General features: G+C 44.5%; 1 protein-coding gene across 1 annotated transcript; it reads left to right on the forward strand.

The window, feature by feature from the left end:
* Window positions 1-2,109: 2,109 nt before the first annotated feature.
* Window positions 2,110-16,955, forward strand: axin2 (axin 2 (conductin, axil)). Its single transcript, XM_026916236.3, has 11 exons — window positions 2,110-2,586; window positions 4,008-4,896; window positions 7,115-7,255; window positions 9,511-9,613; window positions 10,877-11,017; window positions 11,304-11,731; window positions 11,899-12,066; window positions 12,154-12,366; window positions 12,485-12,580; window positions 13,087-13,245; window positions 15,385-16,955. The coding sequence occupies exons 2-11, from the start codon at window positions 4,100-4,102 to the stop codon at window positions 15,509-15,511; spliced, it is 2,373 nt and encodes a 790-aa protein (XP_026772037.3). The 5' UTR covers window positions 2,110-2,586; window positions 4,008-4,099; the 3' UTR covers window positions 15,512-16,955.
* Window positions 16,956-17,792: the final 837 nt, after the last annotated feature.

Consider the following 17,792-nt stretch of genomic DNA (forward strand, 5'->3'; position numbering starts at 1 on the left):
CAGGGCTCTGTGCAGGCCTCTCCAGTTCTTCCACTCCATCTTTGTCAAATCATGTCTTCACGGACCTTGCTTTGTGCACAGGGGCATTGTCATGCTGGAACATGTTTGAGCCCCTTAGTTCCAGTGAAGGGAGTTTGTAATGCTATAGCATACAAAGACATCCTGTACATCCTGTGCTTCTAACTTTGTGGCAACAGTTTGGGGAAGACCCACATATGGGAGTGATGGTAAGGTGTCCACAAACTTTTGGCCAAATAGTGTATTTTTGACTGATAGATTTTTGATCCTATCTTTTGTAAAGATATTTTGTACATCACAATGTAGAATTCCACTGTAGTTCTCAAAGTTATATAATTACCTCAAAGCTATATTTAATTTCTTCTGATAGAATTACATACTCAAATCATTTATCTTTCATCAAGCTGTAATTCTAGCTAATTTAATTCAAAACAGCATGAGCTCTCACACCACAGAATACCCAAGCCAAAGTGGAAAAAGGGAAAAGGGATTGTTGACTGCTTTTTTCTTGCTCAAAATGTAAGCTATTTTTATGTCCTTTGTCTGTGCCCACTTAACATGGTTGTGTATGTTTTGTTGCTATTGAAAATTTGTTTTAGCTAGCATGTTAACCATAGCTGGCTAAGTCTTCCAGTTTGTACTGCCACTTTATTAGCTGAAATTACTCTAAATCTTTCACCTAGTGCTTAGTATCTGTGACATTATTATTGGCATAACACTGAGGAGATGACTATAACAGATAAACCACACGCTACCCTACTAAACAATATGTGGGTTGTTGCTATTTACAGAAATGAGGTTGTTACTGTTTTGATATACTCTTTAGTATGTAGTGTGTGGTTTGGGACGTGCCTTGAACAGTTTTTGAATGTGTATTGACATGCCACTTGCAACCATCAGATTTTTTGTAGGGGACACATTCATTACTGTTTTCAGCAATATATTAGTAGTATGTTTTACTATATGTGATGCATATTCAATCAGTTAAAATAGTCACATAATTCTACTATCTTATGTTAATCTCAGTATGCTAATTAGCTGACCTGCTAACCTCACAAGCTAGCGAGCAGTGTTGTAACGCCACGCTGTAGGGTATGTGTTACTCAATATTATGCAAAATTAGTAGGACTTTTAGCAAGTCTCATTGATTTCATTCAATTTCATGTGACAGAAGACCACTAACCCCACACCTCACCCTAAACTTAACCTTTTACTTTTTTTTTCCCCCACTTTTAAACTTACCTCAGGTGAGTTCTTACATATCTGCAGCCATGATCCGATGTGACTATTAACCAGCAGAAGCCTAGTTGTTAATTATGTTTTTATTAAACAAATGGGTTCGTTTTTATTGTTCATGATTTCCAAACGTAAAAGGTCAAACAGATTTATTAAGGTGGATTTCAAACTTGAAATACAGTTGTGTGTAAAACTTATAAAGTAATGCTGCTAGTTGAAACCAAGTTTGCCACACACTGTGTAGACTAAACCATTTGAATTCTTTAAAAATCTATCTTATATACATTTTTTTTTTTTTACAAAATATTTTATCTTGTAAACAGTGTGTCCTAATAAGTTGCTGAACCCTTTTGCATAATATAAAAAAAATAATATTAATAAAAATATTCTATATTTTTATTTTTTTAACACATGAAAATGGTGGAAATCACAACCCACTATTATCAGACTTATTCGTTCTCAGAACAAAGAGTCATACAAAGAATCAGTGATCAGTTTGTGCTGTGTGAGGCAAAAAAAAAAAGACATTTTGTACACATTTAAACACTGAGACTAATATTTAAGAAGTTGGATTATGTTTATAAAATAAAGCTATATTAAGGGTTGTGTGGAACTGACTTTACAGTCTCTGGCTGAAAAAGTTTGAGAACCCCTGCTTTAGACGACTGTGTAAGCACGTATTACGTTTTGCGGCGCATTTTGGCAGTGAATGGGTTAAAGTAAACTTGTGAGCTTTGAAAGTGTATGTAGCAACAGAAGGATCGCAGGGATGTAACGCTATTGGGGCGGCAGATCACTTACTTCTGACGTTCCAAAGCCTCGGGGAGTTGGCGCAAGATCGCTTGCCTTTGATAAGGTCCTTGCAACTTGGTAGTAACTTTTGTTTCGCTAAAAGTTTCTACGAGCGAATTAAATGTTTAGTTAAAATCTGTCTATCGATATTCTTACTCTTAGAACGATGTTTGTGTAAAATGTGTGCATTTTCGCTGTAGTTCTGAGGCGTGTACTTTTTTTTTCCTTTCCAACAGACGCATTTCTTTCTATGTACCTTTCGGGACCTGGCTGTCGGCTTCTTACTTTGATGTCCGCACTTAAACCCTGAGCCCAGTACATATTGGAATAGCCTACAGGAGATGTGCTGTGCGGCATGGCTGCCTGAAACACTTGAGGAAAAACGCGGGGGGAACCGCTTTTAAATTTCCTTTCTGCGACTTGTAAGAAAAGAACAGATCGGAAAACGAGAGGAGCGCCGCTGTATTGGATATTGTGGACTATTTTTTTGACTGGTGGAGAACGCTGGAGTTTTGGGGGAACACAACTCATGGGTCGATGGTAAGTTCCATGTTCTCCTTGCTTTGGCCCCACAGGGCCGCTTTTGATGTGTCTTCACTCGCTTTGAAGTAATGTAGCAGCGTCCAATAGCGTCCTTTTAACTTCACAGAACGCTGAAAGACGCATCTTTTCATCCTAGACGGTGTGTTCTGTAGTTTTAACCCACTTTAGCGAGTGTAATAATCTTCTGACTGCTTTTGCAGAGTGTTCATTATCCCGGTCTAAAGAACTGTGTGTGTGTGTGTGTGTGTGTGGAATTCCGCCCCCCTGAGATGTTAGACTTTCCTGCGGACTTAATGGAGGGGGGGTTGAAGTTGAATGGGGCGTTTTATTTATTCATTTACTTTATTAATCTTTTTTTTTTTCTTTCGAAAAGGCTGCGGTTTCTTTATTGCTGTCCGAATTGCACAAAAAGCAGGCGGGCAGGAAAACGCTAACTCTGAGCACTAAGGAAAGTAGTGTGCGTGTGTGTGTGTGTGTGTGTGTGGTGGATCGCGTGTTCGTGTAATTCCCTCGCAGGACTTTGTGCTGTAAGTGTTATTTCAGTTTGCTCACAGGAAGGCGTTTGAGGCTCGGTTGTGTTTGGCTCTGTGAGCAGTGCTGGTGCGGGGCGCAGGGGATCGGGTTGCGGTGCTGCTCTGCTCTGCGGGGACTCGGTGCGGGTTAGTGATGGCACGCCGGGTGCTCAGGGGACATTTCCGTTGCTTTTCTGTTAGAACATGCTGAAGAAAAGAGCGAGAAAGTGCGATTGTTTTAAAACTGATAAGAGGCTCGTGCTTTCTTGGTTCATGCAGCATGCCTTGGAGATGTGTTTTTATTTATGTAAACATTAAAAGTGTTTTATGGATTAGATCAAGGCCGGTTGGAGAGCGCGTGTTACAGTGAGCATCTGACTGATTACTGCGTGTAGGCTTTTAGCTGGAAGTGGAGAAGCTCAGCAAGTTTGTGATGGGATCTGCTTTTGACTGTAAGTTAGTTGAACGAAGGCGTTAAATCATTACTTCAGCGATGTGATGATCTCTCTCTCTCTCTCTCTCTCACACACACACACACACACACACCCTCCAGATATATAAGCTAAGTTGTAACGTGCACAGAGAGCGACTGTGTGCGTTGTTTTGATAGTAATTAACTGTAATGTCAGACCCAGGTTAAGGTTAATTAGTGAATGATTATACTAGAACTAGGATGAATAACAACAAAGGGTCGATTTCAAAGTGCTGGTAAAATAAGAATTGTGAGAATGGCTGTATGGAGTCCTGAGAAGCTTTCCCCCCTCCTGAAAGCCTGTGAGTGTGTGAGTGTGTGTGTGTGTGTGTGTGAGAGTGTGAGTGTGTGAGAGTGTGTGTGAGCGCGCTCTCGCTTTGAAGTTTGGGGCGGATCTGCTTTTGATTAGATCAATACTTTGTGTGTGTTTTCAGAGAGAAGCCGGACAGAGGTGCTCCCCCGCTAACTTGAAGCGAGAGTTGGAGGGAGATTAGAGCCGAGCTCAGGAGCCACAAGCCGTGCAGCCATGAACGGGGCGCTTTCGGAGCCCGTGGCCACGAGCTTCCGAGAAGATGCTCCGCGTCCGCCCGTGCCGGGCCAAGAGGGCGAAGCCAAGTGCCGCAAACTGCCAAGCAAAATGACCGCGCTGAGAGTCAAGGAGACGGCGAAATCGACGCGCAGGGACGAGGAAGGCCTGGGGGAGCCAGAGGGCAGCGCCTCACCGGACTCGCCGCTCGCGCGCTGGACCAAGTCTCTGCACTCGCTGCTAGGCGACCAGGACGGCGCGCGCCTTTTCCGGGTTTTTCTGGAGCGCGAGCGCTGTGCCGATGCTCTCGACTTTTGGTTCGCGTGTAACGGCTTCCGCCAAATGGACCTCAAAGACGGCAAGACGCTGCGCGTGGCCAAAGCCATTTACAAGCGCTACGTGGAAGCCGATGGCGTCGTCGGCAGGCGCCTCAAGCCGGCCACCAAGACTTTTATTCGGGACAACGTGAAGCGACAGCAGATCGACTCGGCCATGTTCGACCAGGCGCAGACTGAGATCCAGACCAGCATGGAGGAGAACGCGTACCAGACGTTCTTGCAGTCCGACATTTACCTCGAGTACGTGCGCAGTGGCGGTGAAAACCCCGCGCATACCGGCCCCGGTGCGCTCGGGAGTCTAAAACTCGTCTGTGGCTACTTGCCCACTCTAAACGAAGAGGAGGAATGGAGTTGTAATGACTTTAAAGCCAAAGCGCTGGCTGTGGTCGGACTGTCGGCTAAAGCGCTGCGGTCTGCTCCTGCTCTCAGGACTGTAGACGTGCTGGAGAAGAACTACAGGTGAGACCTTGCCAAACTCCTACTCTTTGGTAAAGTTGGTACATTTCCTCCTCAGTAAGCGCCACGGCTTTCATACAAAGCGACAGCAGTGTATAATAAATGTTGTTGACGGTGTATTCTCTTACTGTCGTGTAACTATTAAGAGGTTTATTCTCACACTGCTCTCATTAGTATCAGCTTTTCCTAAGAGCTGAAACGCGCGCGCGCACTCGGCCCTCTGCTGGCGCGTGCTCGCTTCCTGTGCTTTGAAATCGCTCCGCTGATGGATGGAGCTTCAGAGCAAATCCGCCTCCGGACATCAAAGCGCTGGAGCCGATTGTGTCATTCATCCAAAAAAGACGATATCTGGAATCCTAACAGCTCAAACGCTTTGTTAGGAATAAGTATGTGGGCTTATGTAAGTAATAATAAGCACTTTAGCATGGCTGTAGGTAGGCTGTATGCTGTATCCTCTGAGGACAGCTTAACTTCTTCCGTTAAAACCAGCACCACTGTGGGATGCCTTCAAAGCCCAGTGACTTCTTCAGCTTTTAACTGGAAGCTTGGAATCAGCTCTGTCTGTTATTACACTGTAATTAAGAGTTGTTTCTTGTGCGCTACGATTAATATTAACATTTAGCACAAGCGGCGCTAATTAGCGCACACTAGCCTGGTGTGGTTTAGCATTGTAAATGAGGAGAGGCGTCGAGGTGCGGTACCAGACTCACGTTTATCCGCTAATAGCTCTGCTAGGAGGGGAATCCGGAGTAAGTTTCATCTCATCTCAATCTCCTTAAGCCCCTTCGCTCATGTTGGTCACGTAGATAAGCTCCAGGCGTTTGAGAATACTGATAAGTCAAGGTTACATTAAAAAAAAGCACATAATGTACATACAGGCTCCAGTTTTGAAAGATGGCCTTTGAGCTGCTCTCTCTTACTCTCCCTGCATCTGGGCTGTTTTCATCTGAGCCATGTGGAACTCATTTCTCACTTCCTCTCTTATTCTCTCTCTTTCTCCATCGCCCCTCAAATTCAAGTTATTTGCGGAAAAAAAACAAGCCACAGCCACTCGCTTCTCTGAGCCAGTTGCCATCATCATCTCTGTTTCTGATTTTTCATCCACTATCCAATGATTTCACTTCCCTCTCCACTTTTATCTCATTCCTCTGCCAAAGACAGGGGGAAAAATCCCACAGAAGGAGCCTGAGCGTACTTTCTAAGCGGAAAGGAAGATGAGAAAGGGAGGAGGGGGGTTCCTCCTGAAAGAACGGATGAATGAGAGGGTGAGGCAAGGAGGGGGAAATGCGAGCCCAGCTGTGCTAAATACCTGACTCTTTGCGAGAGCCTCCAAAGGTCAGGTCTGACTTGGGGCCTCTGTCCGCAGTCATGCTGTTTAACTCCTCGCAGCCCTCCTGCCAGTAGGCATTCTCATAAAGGAGGCCCTCCTTCCCCCTTCTTCACTTCCTCCTTTCTTTCCACTCTCTTATGGTCTCCTACTCGCTATGAGTTCTTAGATCTGTCTCATGCGCTCTTTCTGTTTGTCTCTCCCTTGAGTTTTGCACTCTCCCTCCATCTCTCTCTGACTGTCTCCCTGTCCTTTTTTTTTTTTTTTTTTTTTTTTTTTTGCTTTTCTTCTCAGAGTAAGCACAGGCTCTCTTCCTGTCCTCCTTCAGAGAAACAAGAATGTGTCACAGCAGGATAGAGGAATGGAGAGGGTGAGAGGGAGGGAGGGACTAGATGGGTATTTGGAAGAAGTATACCACAATGTTGGAAGGAGATGAGAGAAAGAAATGACACTTGGAGGAATACTATTTAAGAAAAAAGATAGATGGCGATTCTTCTCAGGCAGTAGGTCCAAGTAGTTGACCGCAACAAAAGGCCCAAAGATCAAATTTCTGGGGACATATACACCATGTAGCTTATAAAACCGCTTATAAAACTGTATTACTTACTACAACCCAGCTCACTCAGTCTTCATAAGGGTTTGGTGTGGAGGGCACATGAAAGACAGAATAAACCCCACTGAGGTAACTTCACGGCCCCCAAACCCTGATACCTTTTTTCATATAGCCTACATGCAGAAGCATGACTTGCTGGGAAGTTTTTTGTTTTTTTTTAATAAAGGTTGAATCCAAAGACATCCACCCTCTAATAAACTGACTATTCTAGAAGGTTAGAATAGTACCACACTGTGCTCTTGGAACAGTACCATATTAACATGCCTTTTGTGTCTGTCCAGGTCGTATAGGCGCTGCGATCCTGCCAACCCATACCATGTGGCCTCTGGCTGCAGTTTCGCCCCCACCACTAGTGCCAACGACAGCGAGATCTCCAGCGACGCCATGACAGACGACTCCATGTCAATGACTGACAGCAGTGTGTAAGTCCTGCTTTGTGTCTTTGTAAAGAGTTGCAAGCAAACAGTGCACAACACAGTAAACAACACCAGACACTGTGGATGATGTTTGCTTTCGGGTTGTATATGCAGAGTGAGTATAGCTGTGTGGCCATGGCCTGTCTGTTTTATTTTGGTGATCTATTGTTTGAAGCTGGTAAAGAAGAGATAATGCTCCGCTTGGCAGTTGGCTCTGTAGATGTTTATTAATAGGAATGTGCGGAGTCTCAGATGCGTTGGTGTACTGCAGCAAGGGGATTCGGCTCTGGCGTATCTGCTTTGGAAAAGACTCCTTTGCACCCGTTCTTTGGGAAATACAGCATGCTCCATTTTGAATACTAAATAATACCAATGTCTGCAAACTTGGCCACAGGAAATAGGGCTTTTATTATTCCCTCCCCCTCTTCCGATTGCTTTGAGTTCATCAGGGGTTTTCTTCCTACTCAAAGAGACCTCACTTGTTGTGCTTTGCTAAAACCTAGTGGCCACCATTATTTCTTGTCCACGCCCATCCCTATTGTCTCCTGGCTTGAAAGAGAAGCGGAGAACTGGCCATGTGGACCGTAAGATGCTCATTGAGACGAGCTGGCAGTAAATGAAAGTGAGTTGGGCTTGCATGGCATGGGTTTCTTGATCAGCCCTGGCACGGAGGCATCCAGATGAGATGCTAGCAATTTCTGGAGCATGAGAGCATGTCACCTGGGATCCACCGAGTTTAGGGCAACCTCCTCTATCCTCTCAACCCTAAACCCCCTCATCCGTACACACTCGAAGCTCGAAGCACCCTACCCCCCATGTGTGTTAGCAGTGGAGCCAATTGTGCGCGCGCATAGTTAAGTGCAGGGAGTGAGGAATAAAGTGCATGGTGGATGAAAGGCTTAAGCGAATCGCTTTCAGCCCATTGTTAAGGAAGGCGAGCTTAGGGGGATAAGAGGGTGGCTGGCTGCTTTGAAAATTACTTGCCCAAGTGAATAGGCGATCCCCATAAAGCTAGGCCAATGAAAGAGGCCAGCTTCTGTTCCCCTGATGCCTCAAAGAGCCGGCCAACGCACAGCTTGTGGGAGTGTGTATGTGTGAGTGTGAGAAGGCCAGGCTGATTAAACTTGGAAGATTAATATTTTGGCAGAGGTCATGGTGCTAGCATGGTTGCTCTTCTTTATGGTATGAGGTGCGGAATATTTCAACTATTGTTTGGAGTTCAAAACTAATCTCTTCTAGCTATAATTTGACTACTTCTTGTTGTTTTATGCAGCAGAGTTGTGTTTTATCTGTTGAAATACTTCTAAACCCCATTTCACACTCTCAGCTCCCAATAAGCTTCTAAACCTGTCGATGAAAATCGCAAATGTTCGTCCTATAGATAATTTTAAACATGATAATAGGCCATATCTTCTCTTCATTCATCCTTATTCATCTTGCCCCTCAAACTTACTCACCACTAGCTGTTGTGCTCCTTCCTTCTCTTCACTGTTTAACTTTTATCACTGCGGGTTAGGCAAGTAGGCGAGGAAAATGCAGATGTCTATTTGTTTGGGGACCATTTTGATTGCAATAGTTCATTTTTTTTTATTTCAGTTAAAAGGCACAGCAAATCTGAATCTCATTTCTAGATAAAGAGAGAGCGAGGGAGCATGGGAAGAATGTGTGTGTGTTGGGGGGGGGGAGTTGCTTATATCTTATTTATGGATTTGCTTGGACACTAGGGAATGCTTCTGCGCCGACTTCAAACATTACCTTATCTTACAAACCAGCCTTTTGATGTTGCCGAGATCAGAGGCTGACTGCAGCGCCGCTTGCCAAATGAAGATTGGAGCTCTGGCTTTGTGCGCATGACTGTGAGCTTTCAAAGCCACGCTGGAGACAGCATTCAGGGCTAGGTCAGACACTTCCAAGTGGGCAAGAAAAAAAGCCCAAGCAGAGGAAAGTGTCCAAGCTTTAAAAATCACACTGAAAAAAGTATGAAGACGTCCAAGTTTTATGAGAGAGAAAAGTGTTTGGAGAGAGGAAGCATTTGACGGGAGGGTGCTGTGAAGTCCTCTATGACATATGTTGCTTTTTGTTCATGTTAGTTAAGGTTTAGCTAGCATTGCTGCATCAGTGTTATTCCTGTGTTCAGGAGTTAGGAAGCTCCAGATTCCTTCACTGAATCCTTTCAGGCTAGCCTGGCACAATGTGTCCAACTTACACTGCAGTAAATGGGGTGTGTGTAATATGTTCTCACTCGTTCTGTCTCCTGGCAGTGATGGGATCCCGCCGTACAAACTGGGCAGCAAGAAGCAGCTTCAGAGAGAGATGCATCGGAACATGCGAATGAATGGCCAGGTCTCACTACCTGCCTTTCCTGTAAGTTCCCTCTTCTGTATATTAAAACACACGCGCACACACACAGAAGCCCCCCGGTATCACTCTTCTCTTACAACAGCTGATTAAAATGAAATCTTCAGGATCACTTTGTACTAGTTTTGGGAAATGACCTCAACTTTTCTTTTTGAAGACAACAACTCTAAAAGCAATCAAGTAGCAAGTTGATGTAAATAAGGCGTTTCTAAATGAGTCTGTTTTATCCTGGGGCAACAAAATCTACTCCCTTGCTTTGATCACTAGATGAATGGAACCAGTTTGGAGAAAAGTGACAGCATCCAGCAGCGCTACCCCCCTCTTTTCCCTCCATGGGGTGTGTGAGACAGAGGACGCTCCTGGTGTTGTGTTGTCTATGCTGGCTGAGCAGCTTTCAGAAGTGCCATGTCTTTATGAACAAAGACAGTTTGACCAGTTAGAACAAACTCGAAAGTTCTGTATGCGTGTATATGCATGTATGCGCTTTGTGCATTGTCCACAAGACGATCTTTGTCTTTGCAGTCAGCGTCATTTCCATTCTTTTTTCTCCTTGTTCCTGAAGATTATCCTCTGGTTTGGGTGTAATAGGCCCATGAACTTACCAACAGGTCTCCTCAGAGTAATTAGAGACCACAACATGAAAGACAGCACAAATATAACCATAATAACTGAACAGATATGTGGGAACATGGCCACATATACACCCACCTGAACACATAATGTGGCTACTGTAGCTCAGAAGTGCCCAGCATGTGGTGGGCAAATAAATTACCTCTGCTTCTCTGATCTCCCTCTGTTTGACTCCACACTATCTCCCCCCACTGCCTCCACTCATCTCCTCATCTTCCTTTCCCTTCTTTTAATCCTCTCCTTTTTTCTGTTTTTCCACCCCTCTCTCTCTCTCCCTCCTCTCCTGTTGATATGTGACTTTTATTCCTGGATGTAAAGCCACTGTCGCTCCCAGCCCTGGTGTGCGTTTGATATTTGCCAAAGCTTCTTTGAAGTGGCTTGGTGGCACTACAGAGAGAGCAAGCTGAGGCTCCTCAGAGTGTGACCAACTGCTCACACCAGCGGTGAAGGGCGCAGTGTGTGTATGGAAAAGGCACTCAGGTAGAGGGCAGCTGTATGAATCAAGCCTCTCTCTTTGTTAGTTCTAGTTTAATATGTGTTACTGGCACAACCACATTCATATGTGGTGTTGCCAAAAGCAATTACAAGGTTGTAACGACACAAATAAAGCAATAACAGCTGTATTTTTATCATGTGTAGAGGCCACGGCGGCCACCGAAGGACATGACCCCGGTGGAGCCAGCAGCATTCGCCGCTCAGCTCATTGCCAGACTTGAAAGACTGAAGAGAGAACAAGAGACTATGAGCTCCCTGGAAGAGAGACTGCAGCAGATCCAGGAGGTCAGTGTGTACTGCCGTCTCACCTTCCATACCAACGTGTGTCTAACTTTTGTATATAGGTTCCACAATACATTTCATTAAATGTATGAAAGTTTACTGCAATCCTGGTGGTTTTAATGTTGAGAACAGGTCAACTGGACTTATAATGTAATTTAAGTCCAGTCACTTGCCTGTTGGAAGAAATATAGCTTTGCTTGTGAAACTTTTTTGCACCCAGTTTTGGGTTGTGCATGAAAAATCAGAGTTCATTTGATTTGTCTAAAGTCGTATTTATGTCTTCATGCAGGAGGAAGAGCGGGAAGAGTCGGAGCTGTCTTCTTCCTCGCAGCGCCGCTCGAGCGAGGACGACCCGCAGGCCATCCTAGATGAGCACCTTTCACGCGTTCTCAGGACACCTGGTTGTCAGTCGCCCGGAGTGGCACGCCACTCGCCCCGCTCTCGCTCACCTGAACCCCGGCCTATGACCAGGCCTGTGGGTGGCACAGTGCCTATGCCTGCCTACCCATCTGGACGAACGTTTGTCTCCAAGCACGTCCATCACCACTACATCCATCACCATTCAGTGCCCAAGAGCAAGGAACAGATTGAGGCTGAGGCAGCACGGCGGGTGCAGGGCATGTGTCCGGCCGTACCCGAGTGCTGTCCGTCGCCATACACACGCAGCCGCAGCCTGGGCCCTGAGCATGGGAACAGCATTGGCGAGGGGAACCAAGGGTGAGTTGTCCTTTGGGTTTAGGTGACCCTGCTGACTTTCTCCTTTGTTACTCGGAGTAAGATATTAGTAGCTGATGTGCCATACTTCCTGCCTCTGTGGTGTATGGTGGTTGTATCTAACTGTCGGTTGTATCTAAATATCTCCTTTCTCCTCTACTCTCCTCCAGATGTTCGAGTGCTTTATCCAAGCGTCTCTGTAGGTCAGGTGAGGAGGTGAATGGTGAGAGTGCAGATAGCGCCACCCTACAGCTGCCCACTGACAGCGCTGACCGCTCACAGAACGTCTGGCAGTGGATCCTGGAGAGCGATCGGCAGGCCAGGCACAGGCCGCACAGGTAAGCATGCCACCCTCAAAATCCATTTGACCCAACCATGCTTGTCTTTACCGTTAATAACCGTTTGATAATACACGATTCCCACAGCACTCAGAGTACGAGGAAGCTCTATGGCTCCGAGTCAGCACGCGCCCACACTTGGGGCGGTGCAGGCATTTCTGGGCACCTCCGCACCCACCAGCCTGCTCATCCATTCATCCAGGACCCAGCCATGCCCCCTCTACCTCCACCCAACACCCTGGCACAGCTGGAGGAAGCCTGCCGACGTCTGGAAGAGGTTTCCAAACCCCCCAAACAGAGGTGAGGCCCTCTCTTGCAAACCTGTTCAGCTTGTTTGGTATTCAGCATTGTATTTCTGGGCTTGACTGAAAGTATGATATACATGTACCATATCCTGATTATCAATTTCTGCTATCAGGCATTCAACGCAAGGCCTTCAAAGAGAAAAGAGCCATGCAGTGCCTGTTCAAACCGGAGCTGCATCTCTCCAGAGCCAGGCTCTTCAATCAGAGCAGTAAGTATTCTGGAAATGTGTATGGAATGTGATCAGTCAGCTCATCCTTATCTATTGTACAATGTACACCAAGAAGATACCATACACCTCATTTTTTATTTGCTCAAGCTTCCAGTGTTCACACATTTGCAGGGTTAAAGCTCAACTTGTTAAACTCAAATGGTGACAGGAAATGAATTATATGTCCCTTTTTACAGCTCATATCTTTTCCCTGTCAAGTGAAATGGTTAATTTTATTGGTGTTTGATCTGACCAGTGCTTCAGTCACCTTGCATTGTGTTAGACCTAAGATGAGGTTAGAATTGATTTCTCTTATAGTGGGTAAAGTAAAGATTTAGACCAGTCTGGTCCTATGTATTAAAATTAAAGTAGTAAAAGGCAACTACATGCATATTACCCTCAACCTCAGAAGTTTTTCTCAGCTATGGCAGTGTAATTCATGTAGTGAATGTTTGCGCACTGTGTCCTCTCTCACACTTCTTCCTCTCCTCCGTCTTTCCCCACAGCCCAAAAGAGCCAAAGAAGCCTCCTGGCAGCCATGCCAATGAAACTGTGGTCACATACTTCTTCTGTGGTGAGGAGATCCCCTACCGGCGCATGATGAAGACACACAGCCTCACCCTAGGCCACTTCAAAGAGCAGCTCCGCAAGAAAGGCAACTACAGGTACACACTCGCTTCTTCTCCCAGGCCTTGATGACTCTGTGCGATTGGTGAATTTGAGCCCACCCTCTAGTAGACAGGCCCGTGGAGCCATGTGTTTCCTTTGTACGTAATTGAAGGTAACAGTGAAGAAAGGCGCCCTTGAATGGTTTCAGGAGCTTGAAGTGGTTCATGCTCTAGCTAGACACTCAAAGAACAGCCTCTGCTGTTGTGTGTAAGAGGAGAATGTTTACTGCTGCCTGTTTACTGGAGTTGGTGGTAGGAAGGGAAAGAGAGAGACAGAGAGAGAGAGACAGAGATGGGGGGATGCAGTGGGTGTACAGAAAAGGAAAGAGGGAATTTTAACTGGAGCCATTTGGTCACATCTGGTATTGATTTCTTCGTAAGGCACACTTAATAAGCACGTCTTTGAAGCCCGGGTCTTTCATTTCATGCACTAAGACTCGCGTAAATTCTTCAGCGATTGTATCAAGCTACATTGCTCTCATGCACTGTATGTGTGTATATGTGCTTACATAAGCTATCGATTTTACATTTTTCATTTACATCAAAGGACATATTTGTTTTTGTCCTGTTATAGTTGAATGTCAAATGACTGCCACTTCAAATTAGCCACTCAAAACCGAGCATTTCCTGCAAGAGGCATATATGCGCTTAATTACAGTTTTTATCGGCTGAGTCAGTGTCCCAGGTGTAATACACAGTCCTCTTCCTGAACTAAAGCTCTCCTACCTTGCACATTCTTTGTAATATTTTTTTCAAGGCCAACTGAATTCAAAGCTGATGGTTTTAATAGCAGAAAATGTGTGGAGCTGGGACATGGCAGCATTTCAACAAAGAACAGTACTTGCCAGCACTGCCAGACGATATTGGTGCCAGATGTTGCTCAGAGAAGAATCTTGCCACATAAAATGTGTTCCAGTGGAAAGACTTCTCTCTTGCACTCTTTTCCCCACTTCTTCCTCTTTTTTTTTCAAGCAAGTAAGGGCTGCTCTTCTTTCGCTTTCCGAATTGAGCATTGTGCAAAGATGATAGGAAAAATAAAGATGCCACAGGCCTCTTGTTTAGAGAAACCTTCCTGTATGGCAAACACATTCTACTTTTTTTTTTATTAGTAGCCATGGCTTCTGCCAACTGTTTGCTGGAAGTTGCACACCCCCAACCCCATCCTCTAGATGTTTTATGTGCATTGTTTTTATGACTTGGTGGAGTCCACTCATAAAATGAAAAGTTAGCTCTTGGAATTCAAGTGCACACTACAGCGCACGTTTGCTAGTGAACGGGGGCATTTTCCATTACAGAGCTAATTATTTGGAACAACCACCCTTGCTCCACTCCTCTCTTTCTCCCCTGTTTCCGTTTGAAAGGGAATGGAGGGGAGGGGTCAAGCCTGGAGCATGTGACCTCAGGGGGATGATGATGATCCCCTCAATCCAGGTCACAACACTGTCAACTTGAGAGCCATCTTCTCTATTAACCTTGGCCAGGTCATTGGCCAAGAAAGAGGAGAAAGCAAGAGCCTGTGTGTACGCACGTTTTTGTGTGTGTGTGTGTGTGTGTGTGTGTGTGGTGACATGCAGACTTGCCGGCACCCAAAATATCAACCTTTGTGAAAGAAGCCCTTCATTTGACAGCGGCCCCAATTAGACACCAGTAGACAGAGGAGCACTGGCGACAAGCAAGAGAGAGGAGGGACGTCAGGATTTAAGCCGCCCTCTAATTTAGAGCAAAGCCCCCTTTTTGGCCCAAAGTGGGCCCACACAACAATGCAAGACCCAATACTAGAGTCATGGGGGGGGTATTTTAATTACCCTTCAGGCCTTTTAAGCCATACCTCTGCCTGGAAAGATCAGAAGCATCTTTCTTGCCTTGAGTAACATCCGAAGGTGGAAGGCATGGGGCTTCTTTTTGACCTCTGTACATTGACGCTCTACCAATGGCTGCTTGCCTCGAGCCTCTCGTCAGTAGCTCATTTCCAAGGCTCCCTGCTGATTCAGGCAAATAATTGCAAACGAACTCGAGACCTGAGGCAAGGGGGTAGGGGGCAGGCCATCCCGCTGAAAAATGATTTAAAAACAGATGTTTAAAGCGTGTTTTGATTATACCGCACTAACCCTTAATGTGCCATTTTTCTCTGCACAGGTACTACTTCAAGAAGGCCAGTGACGAGTTTGAGTGCGGAGCCGTGTTTGAGGAAGTATGGGACGACGGCACCATTCTTCCCATGTATGAGGGCAAAATCCTGGGAAAAGTGGAACGAACAGACTAAAAACAAAAAAACGTCCTCAAGTGAACAGTACTATAACTTGCCACTCAAGGCCAACAAGCGAAGAAACGGACTTCTACACATAGACCTGTATTTTCTAAGATAAAGAAATTTTAATATATCCACAAAGACTTTTTTTTTGTTTTGTTTTGGCTCATCAAGCTATTGAAGGAATACTAGCCAATGAAGTATACCAACTGGTGGAGGACTCCAGCAAAGCAGCCTGGGAGATCAGGCACCTTAACTATCAATTGGAATGGTCAAGAGACGCTATGAGTATACCACTGTCTGAAGATGCGGGTGACTGTATGTGGTTTTTAATTTAAAAAAAAAAATTTTTTTGAGGGATCGCTACAGAGCCGGTGCATCCTGCACCATGGACTGCTGACCAAGGTTTAGTTGTGTTAATTGCAGGTGTTTGTAAGCGTGTGTGTGCGTGCGTGAGTGTTTGTGTGTGTGTGCGTGTGTGTATACAGAGGTATGTGCACGTTATATTGTGCTTTTGTAACAACAAAAGAATATTAATATTTATTAAACTGTCATTTCCCTCCTGCCCCATGTCCAGCTTAATGGACAAGCTGCTTAGTTGAATTGGGAGATTTTTTCCAATGTAACACATGCATGGTCATAGTGCTAGAGTCCCCCTTATAAGTAAATGCTAGGAGTCTCTGATGCTGTCCAATGAGGAGATGACTTCCGTGCTGGGACCACCCAGTTTTCTCAACCCTCTCTGGTGATTCGATATTTGCTCTGTTCATCATGCATCCAGGGCTCTGTCCCATTTTGCATCATAGTGCCTTTGATTTATTGAGCCTAGGAATTGCACAGGATTAAACCACTTTGGCAAGGAGCCTTGAAGGAATATTATCATAAAACAAAACAACCAAAAAAAAAAAACACACACCACGTACCCTGAGATTATTATACAGCAATGCTGATGTCTTAATCCCACTGAAGAAAAATTGTGGCCTTTCTTCATTTCAGCACCATTTAAATAGAAACCAGCAGGATGTAGAGAAGTTAGGTGTACCCAGTATGGAAGTTCCCTCCAAAGTGGCAAGAGTATACTGAGTTACAGAGAACTATGGAGCTCCTGGACAGGGTGTAGTTGTGCATTGGCATCAGCAAAGGAATAAACTGACTAATGTCAGTGTTTTAGACTGCAGTACCTGTGCCTACATGGATACCATGCCATGTGCTGCCCTGCTTCAGGGTGTAATATTCCCTTGCTTTTCTAAAGGGGTTTATGTTGCAAAGATTTTTTTTTAATGCTTTGGATATCTTGTTATCTATTCTGGGTTTTTTTTTTTTGGTTGTTATTTTCTGTTCCACATAAATGTAAATTATGCATTATATAGAGCATCATTTTAAAGATGACTTGGTACTTTAATTATTGTAATTATGAAGAGATGTAGCCTTTATTAAATGTTTATATTTTTCAAATGAATCCTCTTTGTGGTTGCCTAATTACTTTGCATGTAGTTGTACTTGCGTGAGTGTGTGTGTGAAATTGCCTAGCTGAGAGAAAGAAATGTGTGCCACCAATTATAGTTTCCTGCCTTCTTATAGTTAGTACTGCACATTCAAAAACAAGAAGCAGTCCAAATATGAGTCGATGGTACTCTGGTTCTAGGTCTAGTCAAAACTGATGCTATTCCAAAATATTCTACTAAATCGAGAGACAATGGCCTGGTCATAGTAATGTCTGTAAATATCACCATACGATAAAACACCACTGTTTTGTCCAACATAGGGAAAGTGCTTGGATTAATATTTTGGATAATTAAAAATGTATGTATGTTAGTTTGCGATTTGATTGTGCTGTAAAAAAAAATCACTGGGCGCGCTTGTATGTCATTATATATTTGTGCTGTTTGAGAAATAACAGCACAAAGCTGTTTAAGCATACATATAAAAAAAAACCATAAAGTGTCTTAGTAAGGTGTTTGGGCCATTATGAGCCTCCAGAACAACTTTGCCATTTCTCCAAAAGATATTCATTCAGTTGATGATGATGGTGTAGAACACTGTCTAACATGTCAGTCCAGAATCTCCCATAGGTGTTCAGTTGTATTGTGATCTGGAGACTATGAAGTCCAAAGCATGTGATTTATATCATTTTCTTACTTATTAAACCATTCAGTGAGCCCTTGTGCTGTATGGATTTGGACATTGTCATCCTGGAAGATGTATTTGTATTGATTTGTAGTGGGGAAAAGTAAAAAGCATAGCTGTCTGGTGCCAAAATTTCTGGTCTTTTGAGAAGTAGAAAAATGATCATCCT

The sequence above is a fragment of the Pangasianodon hypophthalmus genome, chromosome 13, assembly GCF_027358585.1.
Source record: "Pangasianodon hypophthalmus isolate fPanHyp1 chromosome 13, fPanHyp1.pri, whole genome shotgun sequence".
Taxonomy (NCBI): Eukaryota; Metazoa; Chordata; class Actinopteri; order Siluriformes; family Pangasiidae; genus Pangasianodon; species Pangasianodon hypophthalmus.

Coding starts and splice junctions, on each gene's coding strand:
- axin2 (XM_026916236.3), top strand. CDS start 4,100: ATGAACGGGGCGCTTTCGGAGCCCGTGGCCACGAGCTTCCGAGAAGAT. Junction 9,614..10,876: donor TCTCACTACCTGCCTTTCCT/GTAAGTTCCCTC, acceptor TATCATGTGTAG/AGGCCACGGCGGCCACCGAA. Junction 11,732..11,898: donor ATTGGCGAGGGGAACCAAGG/GTGAGTTGTCCT, acceptor ACTCTCCTCCAG/ATGTTCGAGTGCTTTATCCA.